Genomic DNA, 19,718 nt, shown 5'->3' with positions numbered 1-19,718 from the left:
AGTCCATGATGGCTCAATTTTGGTGGGGTAGAACTGAGCACAACAAGAAAGTTTATTGGAAGAGTTGGTCCCACCTTTACAAATCTAAATTTCATGGAGGCTTGGGTTTTCGACCAATGAAAGCTTTCAATCAGGCAATGTTAGCCAAGCAAGCCTAGCGTCTTCTTCAGCCTCCTTCCTCAGTTGTAGCTACCCTTCTCAAGGCTTGGCATTATCCTCATTCCACATTCCTTGATTCTGGTAAAGGGCACTGCCCTTCTCTTATCTGGAACAACATTTCTTGGGGCAAAGCACTCTTCTTATTGGGATTGCACAAAACAGTGGGTAATGGTACCTCTATTTCTATCTTTAAGGATGCCTGGATTCAGGATTACAAAAAACTTACCTACCTCAGTATACCAAACACCCTTAACAGGAATGTGTCCAGCCTTATAATAGCCAATGGAGAATGGGATGTCCCTCAAATTCAATCCATCTTTCTAGACAATGTTTGGCAAGCTATTCAATCTATTCCTGTAATATCCCAGAAAATAAATAATATTTAAATAGACATATTTTATTAAATATGTAATTACTTGGGAAATGAAGTAGGATTATGATCTTACTTAGGTAAATTGTTGAGAAATTATTTAATGAAATACGTTATTTTCGGGCCCGGCAATTGTGAAAATTTGGCGATGTGGTTAGTAATGTCACGACATTAAATGAAAGGATTATTTTGAGAATATCCCAGATTAAGTTAGAATTTTATTAGAATGTCGGATTGGGGAATTAGTAAAATTACCATAAATGCCCCTAGGTTATAATTTTAGTTTAGGTTTCTTTGAAGGGTAAATTAGTCATTTTTATGTTTTTGACATTTTGACCTTTGAATTTTGGTGGGCTGATTGTTATTTTTTTTTTTAAAAAAAAAAAAGAAAAGCAAACCCTATTTAAAGTTACTTCCAAGGCAAGAAAACAAAAAAAAAAAATTCATAACATCAAGCTTTTTTTTTTCTTTTTCTTCTTCTCTTGCCGAACCCTAGAAGCAGCTGGGAACCAAGGAAAATTCATTGCATTTCTTCAATTTCCTGAGCTAATCTTAACCCTAGAAGCTAGCTAAGTGGAGGTAAGATCCTTCTACTCTTCTCTTGATTAATTTTCTTGAGTTTAGTATAGGTTTTGGTGAAGGTTTTCAATGAATTCTGAGCTGGGGTATAAACTGAGGGTAAGGTAGGTTCTTAGGGTTGAATTGGAACTTGTTTGAATGAAAATTGAGTGAGGTTAATGGCTGGTTGAAATTGGATATGGTTGTTGAGAGAAAATTTAGTTTTTCTTCACTTTGAAGTGTGATTTTGAGCAAATTGACATATTGCATTGAAATGGTTGTTTGGTTATGTTATAATTGCTATAATATACTGTTCTGGAAAGTTTGGTTAGGTTTGATGGAGGTTTGATTGGTTTTTGGGGTGAAAAACCAGAAATCACCATGGATGCTAGGAAAAAAAGGCAGGCCGTTTTTCTGGGTGTTTGAAAAACGGCTGACCGTTTTTCCCAGGAAAGGGGGATTTTGGGTTTTTCTCCTCAAGTCCGATCTGTTTCGGGGTGTCTTTCAGAGTGGAATTCAGGGTGTTTTAGAGATGGTTAAGCTAGTTTGATCTGGGGGAAATTAGGGTGTGTTCGGTTGTGAGAATAGTTGATTATCAGAAATTTGATTAAGGTTTTCATTTGAGTTTTAATTGTCATGACATAGGACCGGAATTGCTTAGCTTGTTTTCCACTCAGGTCGGCCCGTACTCTTGATTTCTGAACCAAGGTAAGAAAAGCGGTAAGCACCGTATGTGGTTAAAGATTAATGGTTGAATGGAAGTGGCCTTGATTATTATCAAGACTTTGATTAAATATTTAGTAAGCCTAGGTTATGACCTAGGGTTGGAAACGGTTATTAGCGTTACGAGTAATTACTCTTGAAACCGCGGTTAGGTTTCTTACTTATCGTCTGCTTTATCGGGCAATGATAGTGACATATTCAGCTCGTGGTTAACGAGTGGTAAAAGGGGTACTTTATAAAGTACCAAGATTGTGTAATGTGAATGTGTAATGTGTAAAGGAATACTTTATGATATTGTATAATGAGTAAACATATTGATATGAGATTAAATTGATAATCATTTTCAGTTAACGTTTTGGTTACTTTTCTTGCTGAGTCTCTGTGACTCACGGGTGCTTTATGGTGCAGGTAAAGGAAAGGCAAAAGTTGAGCAACCATGAGTTTGTGATCGCAGCAACAATGTACATACCAGCCGCAGTGACACGGCCCAGTAAACAGGATGCTCTATTTTGATTGTATTTTGGAAGTATAAAGTTTATGTTTTAAAATACTTTGAAACCAGTTTGTGAATATTTTGAAAACAGGGGAACCCCGTAGTCCATATTACTTATCTTTTGTTAAACAGTTTAAAAGTTGAATTTTAATTCAAAATTTAATTACCCACACTTTTGGTATAATTACATATTATATAAATATCAGTATTTTATTAAATTGCACACACGTGGCGTCCCTGTTGGACAGGGCGTTACAGCATGGTATCAGAGCGCCAAGGTTTTTAGATCACGAAGGCGGTTTGATATGTACATTGGCTGCAAGGACCTGATCGACTCATGGTTTAGTAAGCTTTAAGTTAAAAGATAGTTTGTTAATTTTCTGATTACCTGATTATTTGAATTATGTTGATATCGTAATGGTGTGGGTAGAATTATAATATATGGAAATACTTATCAGTATTGCTATTACATGGAATGTGATCGCAGGTGTATAGTTATGCACCCGAGGCGGACTGGTAGGGGTACCCGTGAGCTAGCTGGGCTCGGGGCTGCCGGTGAGGGTGAGAACCCTCCACCACCACCTAACTGGGAAGAGTTATATGCTGCAATGCAAGAAACTATTCGGCAGCAGGGTGAGCAAATCAGAGAATTAAGAGAGCAGCGAGCTCAGCCTGCTCTAAACCTTAATCCTGATCCTCCGACACCTCTGGTAGGGCCACCGGATGCAGGGAATCGTTTGGAACCATTATATGAGCGGTTCAGGAAGCAAAACCCGCCAGTGTTTGAGGGTGGTGCTGATCCACTCAAGGCGGAGCAATGGATGAGTATGATAACATCCATTTTTGATTTTATGCGAGTTGAAGATAATGACCGGGTCAGGTGTGCTACTTATATGCTACGAGATGATGCCCGTATTTGGTGGGAGATTGTATCTCAGGGTCATGATCTGAATAACATGACCTGGGAAACTTTTCGGGCCTTATTTTATGAGAAGTATTATAATGAGTCTATTAAGGCAGCAAAGGCAGAAGAGTTTATACGGTTAACTCAGGGTAGTATGACTGTGACAGAGTATGCTACTAAGTTTGATCGACTGGCAAAGTTTGCCTCAGATGAGGTGGCTACTGAAGCTGTTAGAAAAGCAAAGTTTATTCGGGGGCTGGATGAACACATCGCCCGGGATGTGATTGTTGCTTCTAAACAACCGGGGCTTGCCCGAACTTATGCTCAAATAGTTGAGTTGGCCTTAGTTTCTGAGGGTGCAGAAGCTCAGATACGAAAGAAAAATATTGCCAGAAGAGATTCATGGAAGCAAACAGCAGTCTTGGTTCGGGTAGAAGTGCGATCCCGGTGACCGCAAGAAAAGACCTAGTGAATCATCAGCGGCAGGCCCAAACAAAAGATTCCAGGGTAACCAAGGATTCCGTCGTGGTGGAAACAAAAGCGCGGACTTTTCCCGAATGTTCGAGATGTAAAAGGCATCACACAGGCGAGTGTCGGGCCGGGGCTCGTTTCCACTGTGGAATGGTGGGTCACATGAAGAGAAATTGTCCACAATTGCTACGACTAGAGCAAAAGAAGGATGATACACCCACTCCTGCCCGAGTGTTTGCCCTGACTCAAGCTGAGGCTGATGCTGGTCCTTCTACTGTGACAGGTCAGCTTTCTGTTGCTGGTACTTTATTGACTGTGTTAATTGATTCTGGTGCGACGCATTCTTATATTTCAAGTAGAATAATTGAGAAGCTGAATAAACCTAGTGATGTGCTTTCTAGAGGTTTTGGGAACCTTGTTGCCTACTGGGGAGTTGGTTATCTCCAGCAGGTGGGTTCGATCCCTTCCAGTATTTGTGGAAGGAAGAGAGTTATCAGTTGATCTGATAGAATTGAACCTGGAGGATTTTGATGTTATTTTGGGAATGGATTGGCTTGCTAAATACAACGCCACCATTGATTGTAAGAGAAAAATGGTAACTTTTCAGCCTGAGGGTGAGGATCCTTTTGTATTTGTGGGTAAGATGCAGGGATCTCGGATTTCCTTAATTTCAGCACTTAAGGCAAGGGATTTGTTGTGTGAGGGGTGCATTGGTTTCTTAGCAAGTGTTGTGGATATTACTAGGGAACCACTAGCGGGACCGGAGCATGTCCCAGTGGTTCGACAATTTCTGGATGTGTTCCCAGAAGAGTTACCAGGGTTGCCACCAAAACGTGAAATTAATTTTGAGATTGATTTAATACCAGGAGCTGAGCCTGTATCGAAAGCTCCCTACAGGATGGCACCTGCAGAGCTGAAAGAGTTAAAAGTTCAATTACAGGGGATGATGGATTTAAAATTTACTAGACCTAGCACTTCACCTTGGGGTGCACCAGTTTTGTTCGTGAAAAAGAAAGATGGAACTTTACGAATGTGCATAGATTATCGGGAGTTAAACAAGTTGACAGTGAAGAATAAGTATCCTTTGCCAAGAATAGATGATTTATTTGATCGAGTTTGCGGGGAAAAGCTTGTCTTTTCCAAGATTGATCTTCGGTCCGGTTATCACCAATCCGAGGATTCGGGAGGAGGATATTCCCAAGACACGGCTTTCGGACCGGTATGGCCATTACGAATTCCCGGTAATGTCCTTCGCATTAACAAATGCCCCGGCGTGACATTTATGGACCTGATGAACCGAGTGTTCAAAGACTTTCTGGATGATTTTGTTATTGTCTTTATTGATGACATTCTAATTTATTCAGACTCAGAAGAGACTCACGAAAGACATCTTCGAATGGTATTACAACGTCTCAGGGAACATAAGTTGTATGCCAAGTTTAAGAAATATGAATTTTGGTTACCTCAGGTGAGTTTCTTGGGCCATGTGGTGAGTAAAGATCGTATTTTAGTGGACCCAGTAAAGATCGAAGCAGTACGTGACTGGCCTCGACCTAAGTCAGCAACCGAAGTTAGAAGTTTCCTGGGGTTAGCAGGGTATTATCGAAGATTTGTTGAAGGCTTTGCAAAGATTTCTACGCCTTTAACTGAATTGACCCGAAAGAATTGTAAGTTTGTTTGGACTGACAAGTGTGAATGTAGTTTCCAGGAATTGAAGCAAAGGTTGATTACCGCTCCTGTGTTAACTTTACCAAAAAGTGATGAAAAGTTTGTGATTTATTGTGATGCATCCAAACAAGGGTTAGGTTGTGTTCTTATGCAGTCAGGGAAAGTGATTGCTTATGCATCCAGGCAATTGAAGGAGTATGAACAACGATATCCTACCCATGATATTGAATTAGCAGCGGTTGTCTTTGCACTAAAAGTTTGGCGTCACTATCTGTATGGTGAGAAGTGTGAAATTTATACAGATCACAAAAGCCTCAAGTACTTTTTCACTCAGAAGGATTTAAATATGAGGCAACGACGATGGTTAGAACTGGTCAAAGATTATGACTGCGAGATTCTCTACCACCCTGGTAAAGCAAATGTGGTAGCGGATGCTCTAAGTCGGAAAGGACCAGGGCAAGTTTGTGAACTAAAGAAAATCTCAGCAAAGTTGGCTGAGGATATGACAAGAGCGGGAATTGAATTTGTAATTGGAAAACTTGCTAATATCACCATACAGCCTAATTTATTGGAAAGGATTAGTGTAGCTCAACAAGGAGATCTTGAGCTACGGGGGCCTAAAGAGAAGTTAGAGGCCGGATTGACAAAAGACTTTTCATGTTTATCTGATGGGTTGTTACGATACAAGAACAGAATTTGTGTGCCGGTTGATAAAGAAATCAGACAGGAGATTCTTGATGAATCTCATACTACACCGTACTCCTTACACCCAGGAACAACCAAGATGTATCATGATGTGAAAGCTTTATACTGGTGGTCGGGTATGAAGAGGGATATTGTTGAATATGTGTCAAAATGCTTAACCTGTCAACAAATTAAAGCAGAACACCAAAGGCCGGCAAGTTTGCTTCAACCTCTAAAGATTCCTGAATGGAAATGGGAAGACATCACCATGGATTTTGTGGTGGGTTTACCCAGAACAGTAGGGTATCATGATTCTATTTGGGTGATAGTGGATCGATATACGAAGTCCGCTCACTTTCTCCCGGTGAGGACAACGTATACAGTGGATCAATATGCTGATTTGTATATCAAGGAGATAGTTCGACTTCATGGTGCCCCAAAGTCGATAGTTTCAGATCGAGATCCAAAATTTACATCCAAATTTTGGGAAAGTTTATAGCAAGAAATGGGTACTAAGTTGAAATTCAGTACAGCTTTTCATCCTCAAACCGATGGTCAATCTGAAAGGACTATCCAGATACTTGAGGATATGTTGAGGGCATGTGTAATGGATTTTGAAGGTTCTTGGAACAAGTACCTACCTCTGATTGAGTTTTCTTATAACAATAGTTATCAGAGTACCATTGGCATGGCTCCGTATGAGATGCTTTATGGAAGGAAATGTCGATCACCTATTCACTGGGATGAGGCTGGTGAACGTAGGTACCTTGGACTCGAAGTCCGTCCAAAGAACGAGCGAGGCTATTGAAAAGATTCGAGCTCGTATGCTTGCTTCCCAAAGTAGACAGAAAAGCTACGCAGATCCAAAGCGTAGAGATGTTGAATTCCAAGTTGGGGATTTTATTTTTCTTCGGGTATCCCCAATGAAAGGAATTCGAAGGTTCGGGAAGAAAGGAAAGTTGAGTCCCAGATTTATTGGTCCATTTGAGATTCTTGAGAAAGTAGGTCAGGTAGCTTATCGGTTGGCTCTACCTCCTGCTTTATCTGGGGTTCATAACGTGTTTCATGTCTCGATGCTTCAGAAATATGTATCTGATACAACTCATATCTTAAGTTATGAAGACATTGAGCTTCAAACCGACCTGTCATATGAAGAACAACCAGTACAGATCTTAGACAGGAAAGAAAAGGTGCTGCGGAACAAGACTATTCCGCTAGTTAAAGTGCTGTGGCGGAACAGAAAAGTTGAAGAAGCGACTTGGGAGTTAGAGTCGCAGATGCGGGAGTTGTATCCCGAGCTTTTCAGGTAAAATTTGAGGACAAAATTCCTATAAGTGGGGGATAGTTGTAATATCCCAGAAAATAAATAATATTTAAATAGACATATTTTATTAAATATGTAATTACTTGGGAAATGAAGTAGGATTATGATCTTACTTAGGTAAATTGTTGAGAAATTATTTAATGAAATACGTTATTTTCGGGCCCGGCAATTGTGAAAATTTGGCGATGTGGTTAGTAATGTCACGACATTAAATGAAAGGATTATTTTGAGAATATCCCGGATTAAGTTAGAATTTTATTAGAATGTCGGATTGGGGAATTAGTAAAATTACCATAAATGCCCCTAGGTTATAATTTTAGTTTAAGTTTCTTTGAAGGGTAAATTAGTCATTTTTATGTTTTTGACATTTTGACCTTTGAATTTTGGTGGGCTGATTGTTATTTAAAAAAAAAAAAAGAGAAAAAAAGAAAAGCAAACCCTATTTAAAGTTACTTCCAAGGCAAGAAAACAAAAAAAAAATTCATAACATCAAGCTTTTTTTTTTCTTTTTCTTCTTCTCTTGCCGAACCCTAGAAGCAGCTGGGAACCAAGGAAAATTCATTGCATTTCTTCAATTTCCTGAGCTAATCTTAACCCTAGAAGCTAGCTAAGTGGAGGTAAGATCCTTCTACTCTTCTCTTGATTAATTTTCTTGAGTTTAGTATAGGTTTCGGTGAAGGTTTTCAATGAATTCTGAGCTGGGGTATAAATTGAGGGTAAGGTAGGTTCTTAGGGTTGAATTGGAACTTGTTTGAATGAAAATAGAGTGAGGTTAATGGCTGGTTGAAATTGGATATGGTTGTTGAGAGAAAATTTAGTTTTTCTTCACTTTGAAGTGTGATTTTGAGCAAATTGACATATTGCATTGAAATGGTTGTTTGGTTATGTTATAATTGCTATAATATACTGTTCTGGAAAGTTTGGTTAGGTTTGGTGGAGGTTTGATTGGTTTTTGGGGTGAAAAACCAGAAATCACCATGGATGCTAGGAAAAAAAGGCAGGCCGTTTTTCTGGGTGTCTGAAAAACGGCCGACCGTTTTTCCCAGGAAAGGGGGATTTTGGGTTTTTCTCCTCAAGTCCGATCTGTTTCGGGGTGTCTTTCGGAGTGGAATTCAGGGTGTTTTAGAGATGGTTAAGCTAGTTTGATCTGGGGGAAAGTAGGGTGTGTTCGGTTGTGAGAATAGTTGATTATCAGAAATTTGATTAAGGTTTTCATTTGAGTTTTAATTGTCATGACATAGGACCGGAATTGCTTAGCTTATTTTCCACTTAGGTCGGCCCGTACTCTTGATTTCTAAACCAAGGTAAGAAAAGCGGTAAGCACCGTATGTGGTTAAAGATTAATGGTTGAATGGAAGTGGCCTTGATTATTATCAAGACTTTGATTAAATATTTAGTAAGCCTAGGTTATGACCTAGGGTTGGAAACGGTTATTACCGTTATGAGTAATTACTCTTGAAACCGCGATTAGGTTTCTTACTTATCGTCTGCTTTATCGGGCAACGATAGTGACATATTCAGCTCGTGGTTAACGAGTGGTAAAAGGGGTACTTTATAAAGTACCAAGATTGTGTAATGTGAATGTGTAATGTGTAAAGGAATACTTTATGATATTGTATAATGAGTAAACATATTGATATGAGATTAAATTGATAATTATTTTCAGTTAACGTTTTGGTTACTTTTCTTGCTGAGTCTCTGTGACTCACGGGTGCTTTATGGTGCAGGTAAAGGAAAGGCAAAAGTTGAGCAACCATGAGTTTGTGGTCGCAGCAGCAATGTACATACCAGCCGCAGTGACACGGCCCAGTAAACAGGATGCTCTATTTTGATTGTATTTTGGAAGTATAAAGTTTATGTTGTAAAATACTTTGAAACCAGTTTGTGAATATTTTGAAAACAGGTGAACCCCGTAGTCCATATTACTTATCTTTTGTTAAACAGTTTAAAAGTTGAATTTTAATTATCAAAATTTAATTACCCACACTTTTAGTATAATTACATATTATATAAATATCAGTATTTTATTAAATTGCACACACGTGGCGTCCTTGTTGGACAGGGCGTTACAATTCCACTCCTTCATCCACTAGCCCAAGATGGACTCTATTGGTGTTTCACCCCCACATGGAACCTATACAATTATTCTGGTTACCATCACAAATATGACATTCTACACCAATTTGAGCCCTCACTTTCAATTACAATTAACCAAGAAAAATGGTAGAAGTTGGTTTGGAATTTGAAGATACCTTTGAAAATTTAACATTTTATCAAGCGGGTGCACCATGATGCTCTGCCTACTAGTGTGAACCTTCACCACTGCTGAATAGTGAGTTTCCCATTTTGCTCCCGATACCATAGCCAAGAAAAAACCTTAGCACATGCTTTGTATGATTGATTTACTGTCCTGAATGTTTGGAAATTAACAACTTTTTATGAAATTATTAATAAACTTAAATGTTTGTCTTGTAATGATGCTTTATATATGTGTACTGATATTATGACTACCAAAGACTGTAGAAAATATGGCATTGCAGGAATGAAATGCTCCACAAAAAACAAGTCACAGATGCCTCAATGACCATTCAATGGATAGAAGACTTATTGCTCCAATATTAGTAACACAATACAGTAAACATACCAAACAACACTTATGAAGCCAAAAACTCTTCACATCAATGGCAACCACCACCTCTAGGCCAACTCAAGCTAAATGTTGACGCAACTTAAAATACTCAAAGGAACAAGATAGGATTTGGCTTGATAGTTCGAACTCACAACAAAGAAATCGTCACAGCTTTGGCTACCCCTTGGAAAGGCATCCACCATCCACTTATGATGGAAGTGCATTCTCTACAACACACTTTAAAGTAGTGTCAAGAGCATTTACTTGTGATTCACCAAATAGAGTCTGATTGTAAAATTCTTGTAGATGGTGTAATTAGAGGTTACTCTAACAATATCCATTTACAGAAATTCATTACTAATATTAATAGCTTCATGTCTTTATTTCCTCAAGCTTCAATTAGCTATGTCCCACGAGAGGCTAATTATGCCACTCATCATCTAGCTAAATAAGCTTTAGGCTTAGAACATGAGACTATTTTTCTAATGTAAGCAACTGTAGTTTCCTTGTATCATGTACTACTAGTCTTTATTTTAGTGGATACTAGGGCTGTTCATCAAACCGCCCGCACCGCAAAAAAATACAGCTTGAAATTCTTTGTTGTGCGATCGCGGTTTGAATTTTTCCTAAATTGCGCGATGCGATGCGGTTTGCAGTTTTGAATTGTTAATATGCGGTTCAAACTGCACCGCACTGCATATTATAAAATACTAATTTTTATATTTATTTAGATCCAATATGTGAAGGTCGAGCCCAAATCCACTGATTATTGTATTGTGAAAATTTGAAACTTTTTTTTTTCATATTTATTTTCAAGCCTTATGGTATTTTTGATAAGTGTTGCTCAAGCTTTGTTGTATTTATGATAGTTTAATTATTCGGTGATAGTCCAAACCGTAGAATCTGCATAAACCGCACCGCACCATTTTTAGCGGTGCGGTTTCTGCGGTTTTTTAGTTTTACGGTGCGAGTGCAGTTTGAAAAATTAAAAAAAGCGCATTTATAGATTGATTTGAAAAAATAGTCAAAAGCGCACCACCCGCATCGCGAATACTCTCAATAGATACATCTTTCTCTTAAAAAAAACATAGATGTACGCAGTATTTTTTTTAAAAATTCAATTATCAAGATTCCAATGGTTGTGATGCAAATTATCAAAAAAAAAAAAAAATAATAAAAGAAATAACAGCAAAAAGAAAAAAGAAAAAAAATCGATGATTCAATACCCGAAAGATGACCGGTTGCGATCCTCGATCGATTGGACCCCACCCACCCAAGTTCCGATCCAATACAAAATTTTATTCATTACTTAACGGGGCCGTCACAAGCCGTCACGGCCACTCAACCCTTTCACGGTACTCTGCTACCGTTAAATCATTTCTCTCTCAACATTCTTCCAACGACGTCCCACTCCCGTCTTTTCCCCTCTCCCTAACGTCGTCGTTCCGCCTCGCTCCCCTAACTCTAACCCTAACCCTAACGTCGTCCTTCTCCCTCCTCTAATGGCGTCCTGTGACGACGACTTCTCTCCTCTCCTCGGTGACGACCCCAACCCCAACAACACAACCACTGCCCCCACCAACCCCCACCACCTCTCCCACCTCCACCAGACCTACTCCACGGCCCCGGTTCACCGGTTCTCGTCGGCGAGACCGACGCCTAACCAGACGATCCTCAACGCCCGTAGCCCCGATAAAGTTGGCGCAGAGGAAGAGCAGGACGATGGTGAGGATTACGGAGAAGCAGCAGCGTTCTGTTCGAATCCGTTCGAGAACGATAGCGATCAGAACGGAGGTAGCGTTGTTGTGAGCGAGAAGAGGAAGGAACGTCACCATCATCATCACCGCGACGAACAGCTGAGCGATGGGGGTGGATCTGGAGGTCCGTACAGTTATAAGAAAGCGAAGACCACTTCGGCTTCGGGCACTTCTGGTGGAGGTGGAGAGTACAGGAAGGATCGGGAGGAGTGGAGTGACGCGGCGATTGCATGCCTTTTGGATGCGTACACCGACAAATTCACTCAGGTGGACAGGGGTCATCTGAGAGGGAGGGATTGGGAGGAGGTGGCGACCATTGTGAGCGAGCGATGTGAGAGGCAAACCAAGAGCGTGGAGCAGTGTAAGAACAAAGTTGATAACTTAAAGAAGCGTTACAAATTAGAGAGGCAGAGGATGAACAATGGAGGCATTTCAGGAAGCCATTGGCCTTGGTTCAAGAAGATGGAGCAGATTGTTGGGAATAACTTGCCCATAAAGGTTGCATCTGATGATGACAAGGGTGCCAGTTCTTCTGGCAATACGCCTCGCCAATCAAAGAGGTTTCGAAACACTTCGAATTTTCACACTCTTTTTTGCTTAAATCGATAGCTTTTTTTCAACAATTACATGTTTTGAATTGTTAGATGAAGGAACATTTAGCTATTTAAAGTGTTTTGGAGGTTTGGTTTTTGTAAATTTTTACATGGCGTAGCTTGTTCATATTTTCTTTTTCAAATGAACTTCAATATGAAACACCTTTGCTTTAATTTTTGCATGTTTTTATTTGTTTTTTTCAGATTGAATCAAATCCAACTTATGTTCCAAGTCCAACTAGCTGGTTTTTGTTATTTTTTATTTTTACATTCTTTTATTGGTTTTTTCAGATTGAATCAAATCCAACTTTTGTTCTTCCGAGTCCAACTAGCTGGTTTTTATTTAAAAGGACAATACTTGGTAATGGGGGGTGTACCAGATTGGTCTTTGGAATTCATCCATGTGTCTTGGTATTACCTTATTGTATACACTTCCTTAGTATGATTGCTTCCTTATAAACTCAGGCTGTTTAGGCTATTGTTTAATTTTCATTTTTCTTAGGTTTTGTTTCGTGCTCATTATATTGGCTATTCCTCTTTATTTGTAGTGCTATAATTGCTGTTGTAGTTTTTTAATCTTTATGGTTATTTGTTTTATTGGAATGAAGATGGGTTTTGCAAAGTTACTTAAGAACTCCCTTCAAATTAAAGTTGAATTCTTTGGCTTACTCATCTGTTGTATTGGCAGATATGCTTTGACAACAGGCAGTTCTGCTGGACAGATAGTTCATGTGAAGCCCAAGGCAACAATGAATCCTAGATGGCGTAGAGTAGTCTTGAAAATTAGTGGTGCTGCTCTTGCCGGTGCTGCACCAAATAATATTGACCCAAAGGTTTGTTTGGAAGCGTAGGCATTATTTGTAATTTTCTTTTCCTAATTCTCTGCAGTAAAAGCAAATTGTTTTTCCTTTCAATTGGTAGGTGGTCATGTTGATTGCTAGAGAAGTTGCAATGGCTGCTCGTGTTGGCGTGCAGGTACTGAAATCTGCATATATTTTTTAATCATGTAACCTGTTTGCTGTCCTTTCAGCATTAACAAACTACATTATGTTTTTTTTTTATACCTCAGGTGGCTATTGTGGTTGGTGGCAGTAACTTCTTTTGCGGAGATACATGGGTAAATACAACAGGTTTAGATAGAACTACAGCCTATCAAATTGGGTAAGTAGAATTATCAAGTTTTACGATTGTATATATCTTTGAATTGTTATGTCATATATTTGTCATGTATTTCAAGTCATATAGAGTTTTTTCTTTTGGTAAGCAAGTTATATTGAGTTATGACTAGGGATGTGAATGTTTGATGATCTGATTTATGAGATTGATGTAATCTTATTGGATTGTCATTTGATTATCTGTAATTTTGCGTACTCTAATCCCAATGAACTTGAAATATATGATTTTTTTTTTCTTTATATAATAGTCATTACCGAATCATGTTGATTCTCTCATATCTACCAGTATGATGGCTACTGTGATGAACTCGGTATTACTTCAGTCAGCAATAGAAAAGATGGGAGTTCAAACTCGTGTCCAAACTGCAGTTTCAATGCACGAGGTTGCTGAACCTTACAACCGACAGCGGGCAATCAGGCATCTTGAGAAAGGGAGAGTTGTAATATTTGCTGGCATTGGTGCTTCCACAGGAAATCCACTCTTTTCAACAGACACAGCTGCAGCTTTCCGATCTTTGGAAAGTATGGATCGGTCTTGATTTTTCGACCTTCTGTTTGTAGCCTTTATTTACTGAGACTATAGTTTTTCCTAATCTTTTTATCACAGTTCTCTCAACTCGCAGAGTGACGAGATAGACTTACTTATTTTCTTGAACTTAACATGGTATTACTGTTAAATCCTCAGTTCATGCCGAGGCAGTTCTCAAAGGTACCAATGTTGATGGTGTCTATGACTGCACCTCTCAAGATAATAATTTTACATTTGAGCACATCACTTTCAGAGAGTTGGTTGCCAGAGGTGCCACATCGATGGATGCCATGGCACTGACGTACTGTGAAGACAACAGGATTCCCGGTTAGTATAATTTGTGCTTATTAATTTATATATATTTGATTATAAAATTAAGTTAATGAAATGACAAAGTTCAATTACTTTCTCTTATGCACAGTTGTCGTGTTTAACCTCTTAGAGCCTGGAAACATCTCAAAAGCTCTATGTGGAGAACAAGTTGGTACATTAATTGATCATACAGGAAGAATTAGCTAATATTTATTTGTAGAAAGGACTATTTGTGTTCTGTTGTATTATTAGTTGTTGTAACTTTAAAATGCTTTGTAGAATTCAATTGTGCTCCACAGGACCATATTCCTCTCATCATCATTGGGGTTTCAGTTGTCTCGAAGCTGGTAAGTGTATGTTTTTTTATGTAGTTATGTATAAAATAGTGCCTGTTGTGTACATGAGAGGGGTAGAGTTAGGGTCCTAACATGCCCAATGCTAATTGTTGTTACTTCAATGACCTGTAGCTTGGTCTTATTTTCAATTTCAGTTTGTAAATTGTCAATAAGAATGTAGATGCATTTTTACCTCATATGATCATATTAATGTATGATGAGTTTCATATATCACATGTATGCACCATTATATGTGTTGACAAGACTCTAATCATGTCACGATGAGATAATTGTATCTCTTCAAAACTATGAGATGTTGGATGGAGAAAGAGAAGAGCATTGAAACTTTTGAATATGGAATTGGATGGAGAAAGTGAAGAGCAATGTAACTTTTGATTATGAAATTGGATGGAGAAAGAGAAGAGCAGTAAAACTCTTTTTACTCTTGATTGCACTTTTTATTTAATTTTGCCCAAACATAGGAAGAAAAATGAAGATTTACAAATTCAATAATTTGGGAAGAAAACTTGGTAGAGGAGGGGTGACATTCAATTCAATCTGCACTATTTTATTCATAGTGCATCTAATTCAAACTAAGTGTAGATTTAATATTTTGGATCCAATCTAATTCGCAAAAGTGCAGATTGGATTGGTTATTTTGGATATAAAGAAATATTTAATTTTGTTTAAATTGTATGTAAAAAAAAAATTATATATAAGAATGAAATATACATTTGATCTATTAAGTTTTGAAATATATGTATTAGATCTTTAAATTACTATTTTTTTTACATTAAAATTTTAATTGTATATATAATTTTTTTTTTTAATTTTTTTTATCAATATGTGTGGATTGGATTGAACGGGTTACTTTTACATGTTAATTAACATCCAATTCGCACAAGTACAAATTTTAAATTTTTCAATCCAATCTAATCCGCAGAAGTTCGGATATCTGCACTTTGCGGAATGGATTGGATTGTGCAAATTGAATTGGATCGGTAATTTTATAAACACCGTAAGTTCTGCAGAATAAATTCAATAATTTAGTTTGATTCAAGAGATTATCTAATTTATGCAATTTGAAGATCATCTTACTTAATGATTTTAAACATTGAACTAATTGTTTTAGAATTTTTTTTTTTTTTGGAAGGAAGAGTGAAACTTTTATTAAAAGAGACAATCACCAACCAATAACGACAACAAATAAGAGGGATAATTGTCCTCTCTAATAATACGGTCAAGGAGATAACAAGACGCTCTTGCAAGCCAATGAGCGACTACGTTAGCAGACCGTTTTACATAACAAATAGACACATTTCTAAGAGAAGCCAAAAGATGGCGACACTCATGAATAATAATACCATATGCAAAAAATATTTCAATAGAACTATAGATAGCCTTAACAACATTGGTGCAATCGCTTCTACATCGGCATGAATCTCAAGATGATCCTTCAACCAGCTAAGAGCTTCTTTTACCCCAATCGCCTCAACCATCTCAGCACACACCAGTCCTTGCAACACAGCTGGGCGGCATCCCTATGTGACTCACGCCTCACTCACACACACACTCTCTCTCTCTCTCTCTCTCTCTCTCTCTCTCTCTCTCTCTCTCTCTCTCTCTCTCTCTCTCTCTCTCTCTCTCTCTCTCTCTCTCTCTCTCTGGGGTCATCCTAGACCATTATGGTAAAGTTTCTTAAAAAGGAAAGTCTAGGGTTTTTCTTCACAAGGATAGACCTAGGCACACCTATGTCATATTGACATTGCCATAAAAGTTGATAGAGATGAAATCAAAGTTGTAGGCACACCTAGGCACGGGACTACTGACTGTCACAACACACCTGAGCGGCATGCCCTATGCCACTCTGGTATACAGGGCCGGCCTAAGTATTTTGGGGGCCTCGTGCAAAATTTTAAAATTGGGTTTTTTTTTCAAAAAAAAAAAAAAATGTGTATATTAAAACTACAATTTTATTACTAGTTTTTTTTTTTAAAAATTTATTCATAAATTTTCAAGTATAAATTTTTTATTTATGTGTATATAATAAGAAAAAAAAAAGAAAAAAATAGGCCTTTACTTAAAAAAAAAAAAATAAACAAAAAAATTGGGCCTTAAAAAAATGGGGGCCTTGTGCAATGGCCCAAGCTGCCCAATGCTTGGGCCGGCCCTGCTGGTATATTCCTCACAGCCTGGGTGGCATGGTGATGCTCCTAGGTGCCTTGGAGTGCGATTTCCCGATGTCAACTCACACCTTACAACCCCTGATCCGAGACCTACCAAGAGATGATCAATCACTGCAATTCAACCAAGTCTATCAACTGAATGAGGTTTCCCTTCCCAAGTGTGGATAAAGGTAGCATGCAACCTCACCCCAGAGCTAAACATGGGAGGCATATAGCCAGAGTACAAAGAAGTAAGCTTCATCAAGCTACTCTAGTAACTTTATCTATTAACCCTAACACTTAGGGTTCGATCATGAGACAAGACATGCCTCATAAGATGGAAATGCAAAAACACAACATCGAATAGGGGCATAGGTCCCTCCAGGGTAACAAACACCTCTGCTACCCTCCTAGAGGTGGAATCCAAGTTAGAAGAACCACCTCCAGCACCTAAGATCCAACCTCATCCAACTCTCGAAAATTAAGGAAGATGATTGAGGCTTATATTTTACGCAATTAATGTTGGTAGATTTCCTTTTTGCTACAAATATTAAACTTCCATCAACTTGAGAGTGGTTCACAATTTTCTTGTACGCAGAAACTTTACTGAAATACATTTATATCTCAAGAAGCTCACCAGGTCTGGTCTAAACTTTAGTATACAAAAAATACAACTAAAAAGGGAGTAAGCCATTACCATTGAAATTGGGCTTGGACCAAATTTTACTTATTTTTACTTATTTTTTGCGACTTCGAGTCAGTTGACCAAATTTTGGATCAACAAATAAATTAATTAAAAGGTCATTTATATGTGGTAAATTAAGATATTTCTTAAACTAGTTTCTTATCATCTTATATTATTATTATATATTATTTTATTATTATGAATAATAAAATTAACCTAGCCTATATATACTATATAATGATATAGAAATAGATTTAGCCTTTTGAAAGTCTTTCTCTCTTCTTAATCAAGAATAAGAATAGTAGGCTACTCTCATTAAGAATAGCTTCCAAAATTCAATCTTTCTTCCCAAGAAACATTTTTCCTATTGATTATCAAAGTTCTCATGTGTTGAGAAATACTTTAATTTAGAAAATTACCTCATTCTCTATGTGCCCACACAATCTTGAGGTGTAGAGAACACTCCAGAAGATCTAAGGTGTAAATATTAATTTTCATCAAGAAGTGAGAATAGGAAGACCTTGGTTTTATACGAAAAGAATCGAGGACACTTGATATGATTCAAGAGGTATATGATTCTAACTTTATATGTGATATTTGCATGCATAAGAATGTATAGGTTGTGTATATATTTATATATATACGTGTATGTTTAAGTGTATATACATATATCGACATGTGTATACTTTGCATGATTATCATTATGATATACTAATGAGATTTATGATCTTGGGTAAATATAAATTATTTATATCATGAGTAGATATTTTTTTTTATATATATGACTATATACAACTACTCAACATTAAATTCTACTGCATAAAATTTGTACAACCTAGAACTTGAGCATATGGTAATTGAGAAGAAATAATCTTGATGAAGCCACTTGAAGGTTTCCAAGAGTTTGGGAAGAAGGAAAAGGTTTGCTTGTTGAGAAAATCTTTGTATAGCCTAAAGTAATCTCTAAGATAGTGGGATAAGAGATTTGATGACTTTGTAACTAGATTTGGGTTTAAACAAGCATGATTTGTATATATTTCAGAGAGTAGAATGGCGAGTTACTTTATATACTATTATATGTAGATGATATTCTCTTGGCTAGTAGAAATATACAAGAAATTAACAACTCAATGTGCAATTAAAGAGGGAATTTGATATAAAATAGGGCTGTTCATTCGATCTAATTCGCACTTTTTTGGTCAAACAACATCCAATCCGCACTAAATGCAGATTTCATTTTTTTGGATCCAATCCAATCCGTACAATAGCTCAAATCCAATCCGCAAAAGTGCGGATTGGATCGGTTACTTTGGATTGGTTACTTTGGATTGGTTACTTTTTAATATTAAATTATTTAATATTTATGAAAAAAAATATTTTTTTTTTCACATAACTAGCAACAAAATAAAACAAACTATAGTTATTTTATGTCTCCAACAACATATTAAATAAATAAAATAACAAATAACAAATTCAAAGGAAGAAAAAAATATTGTATATATAAAAAAAATATTTAATTTTATTTTAAATTGTATGTAGAAAAAAAAATATAAGAATAGAATGTACATTTTATCTATTAAGTTTTGTAATATAATTGTATTATATGTATTAGACTTTTAAATTACTATTTTCTTTGCATTAAAATGTTATTTGTATACATAATTTTTTAATTTTGTTATAAATATGTGTGGATTGGATTGGATCGGTTACTTTTACATGTCAATCAACATCCAATCCGCACAAGTGCGGATTTTGAATTTTCTAATCCAATCCAATCCGCACAAGTGCAGATATCCGCACTTTGCGGATTGGATTGGATTGGATCGTGCGGATTGGATTGAATTGGTTATTTTATGAACACCCCTAATATAAAAGATTTATCACCAGCTAACAGGATTTTGGACATGGATATCAAAAGAGATAGGAAGAAAAAGACTACTTATGGAAAGTACTTAAAACCTTTGGAGTGTCTGATTCCAAAGTTGTGCTTACACCCCTTGCTCAACAATTCATGCTAAGAGTTACACAGATGCCAAATGATGAAAATGATTAGGTTGAGATGTCAAAGGTTCCCTATGCTTGTGTTGTAGGGTCAATTATGTATGCAATAGTTTGCATTAGACATTAGTTATGTATTGAGCATTGTAAGCAGATTCATGGTGAATCCAGGAAAAGAGCAGTGAG

At 37.3% G+C, this 19,718-nt stretch overlaps 1 protein-coding gene and 1 pseudogene across 1 annotated transcript; both read left to right on the top strand.

Annotated features, from left to right (window-relative positions):
• The first annotated feature begins 6,286 nt into the window (after positions 1–6,286).
• On the top strand, positions 6,287–7,340 carry LOC133035928 (uncharacterized; annotated as a pseudogene).
• A 3,706-nt stretch (positions 7,341–11,046) lies between these two features.
• LOC115709908 (uncharacterized) lies at positions 11,047–14,881 on the top strand. Its single transcript, XM_030638163.2, has 7 exons — positions 11,047–12,300; positions 13,022–13,166; positions 13,255–13,308; positions 13,403–13,494; positions 13,795–14,030; positions 14,194–14,364; positions 14,459–14,881. The coding sequence occupies exons 1-7, from the start codon at positions 11,486–11,488 to the stop codon at positions 14,554–14,556; spliced, it is 1,611 nt and encodes a 536-aa protein (XP_030494023.2). The 5' UTR covers positions 11,047–11,485; the 3' UTR covers positions 14,557–14,881.
• The last annotated feature ends 4,837 nt before the right edge of the window (positions 14,882–19,718 follow it).

Source organism: Cannabis sativa, chromosome 3 (genome assembly GCF_029168945.1).
Source record: "Cannabis sativa cultivar Pink pepper isolate KNU-18-1 chromosome 3, ASM2916894v1, whole genome shotgun sequence".
Classification (NCBI taxonomy): Eukaryota; Viridiplantae; Streptophyta; class Magnoliopsida; order Rosales; family Cannabaceae; genus Cannabis; species Cannabis sativa.
The sequence above is the reverse complement of the archived record's forward strand: the minus strand, read 5'-3'. Positions and strand labels throughout refer to the sequence as shown.

Excerpts from the sequence above, each read along its gene's own strand:
- LOC115709908 (XM_030638163.2), top strand. The coding sequence starts at position 11,486 with ATGGCGTCCTGTGACGACGACTTCTCTCCTCTCCTCGGTGACGACCCC. Across the intron at positions 13,309-13,402 it reads CTGCTCGTGTTGGCGTGCAG|GTGGCTATTGTGGTTGGTGG; the intron begins GTACTGAAATCT and ends TTTATACCTCAG. Across the intron at positions 14,031-14,193 it reads AGCTTTCCGATCTTTGGAAA|TTCATGCCGAGGCAGTTCTC; the intron begins GTATGGATCGGT and ends TTAAATCCTCAG.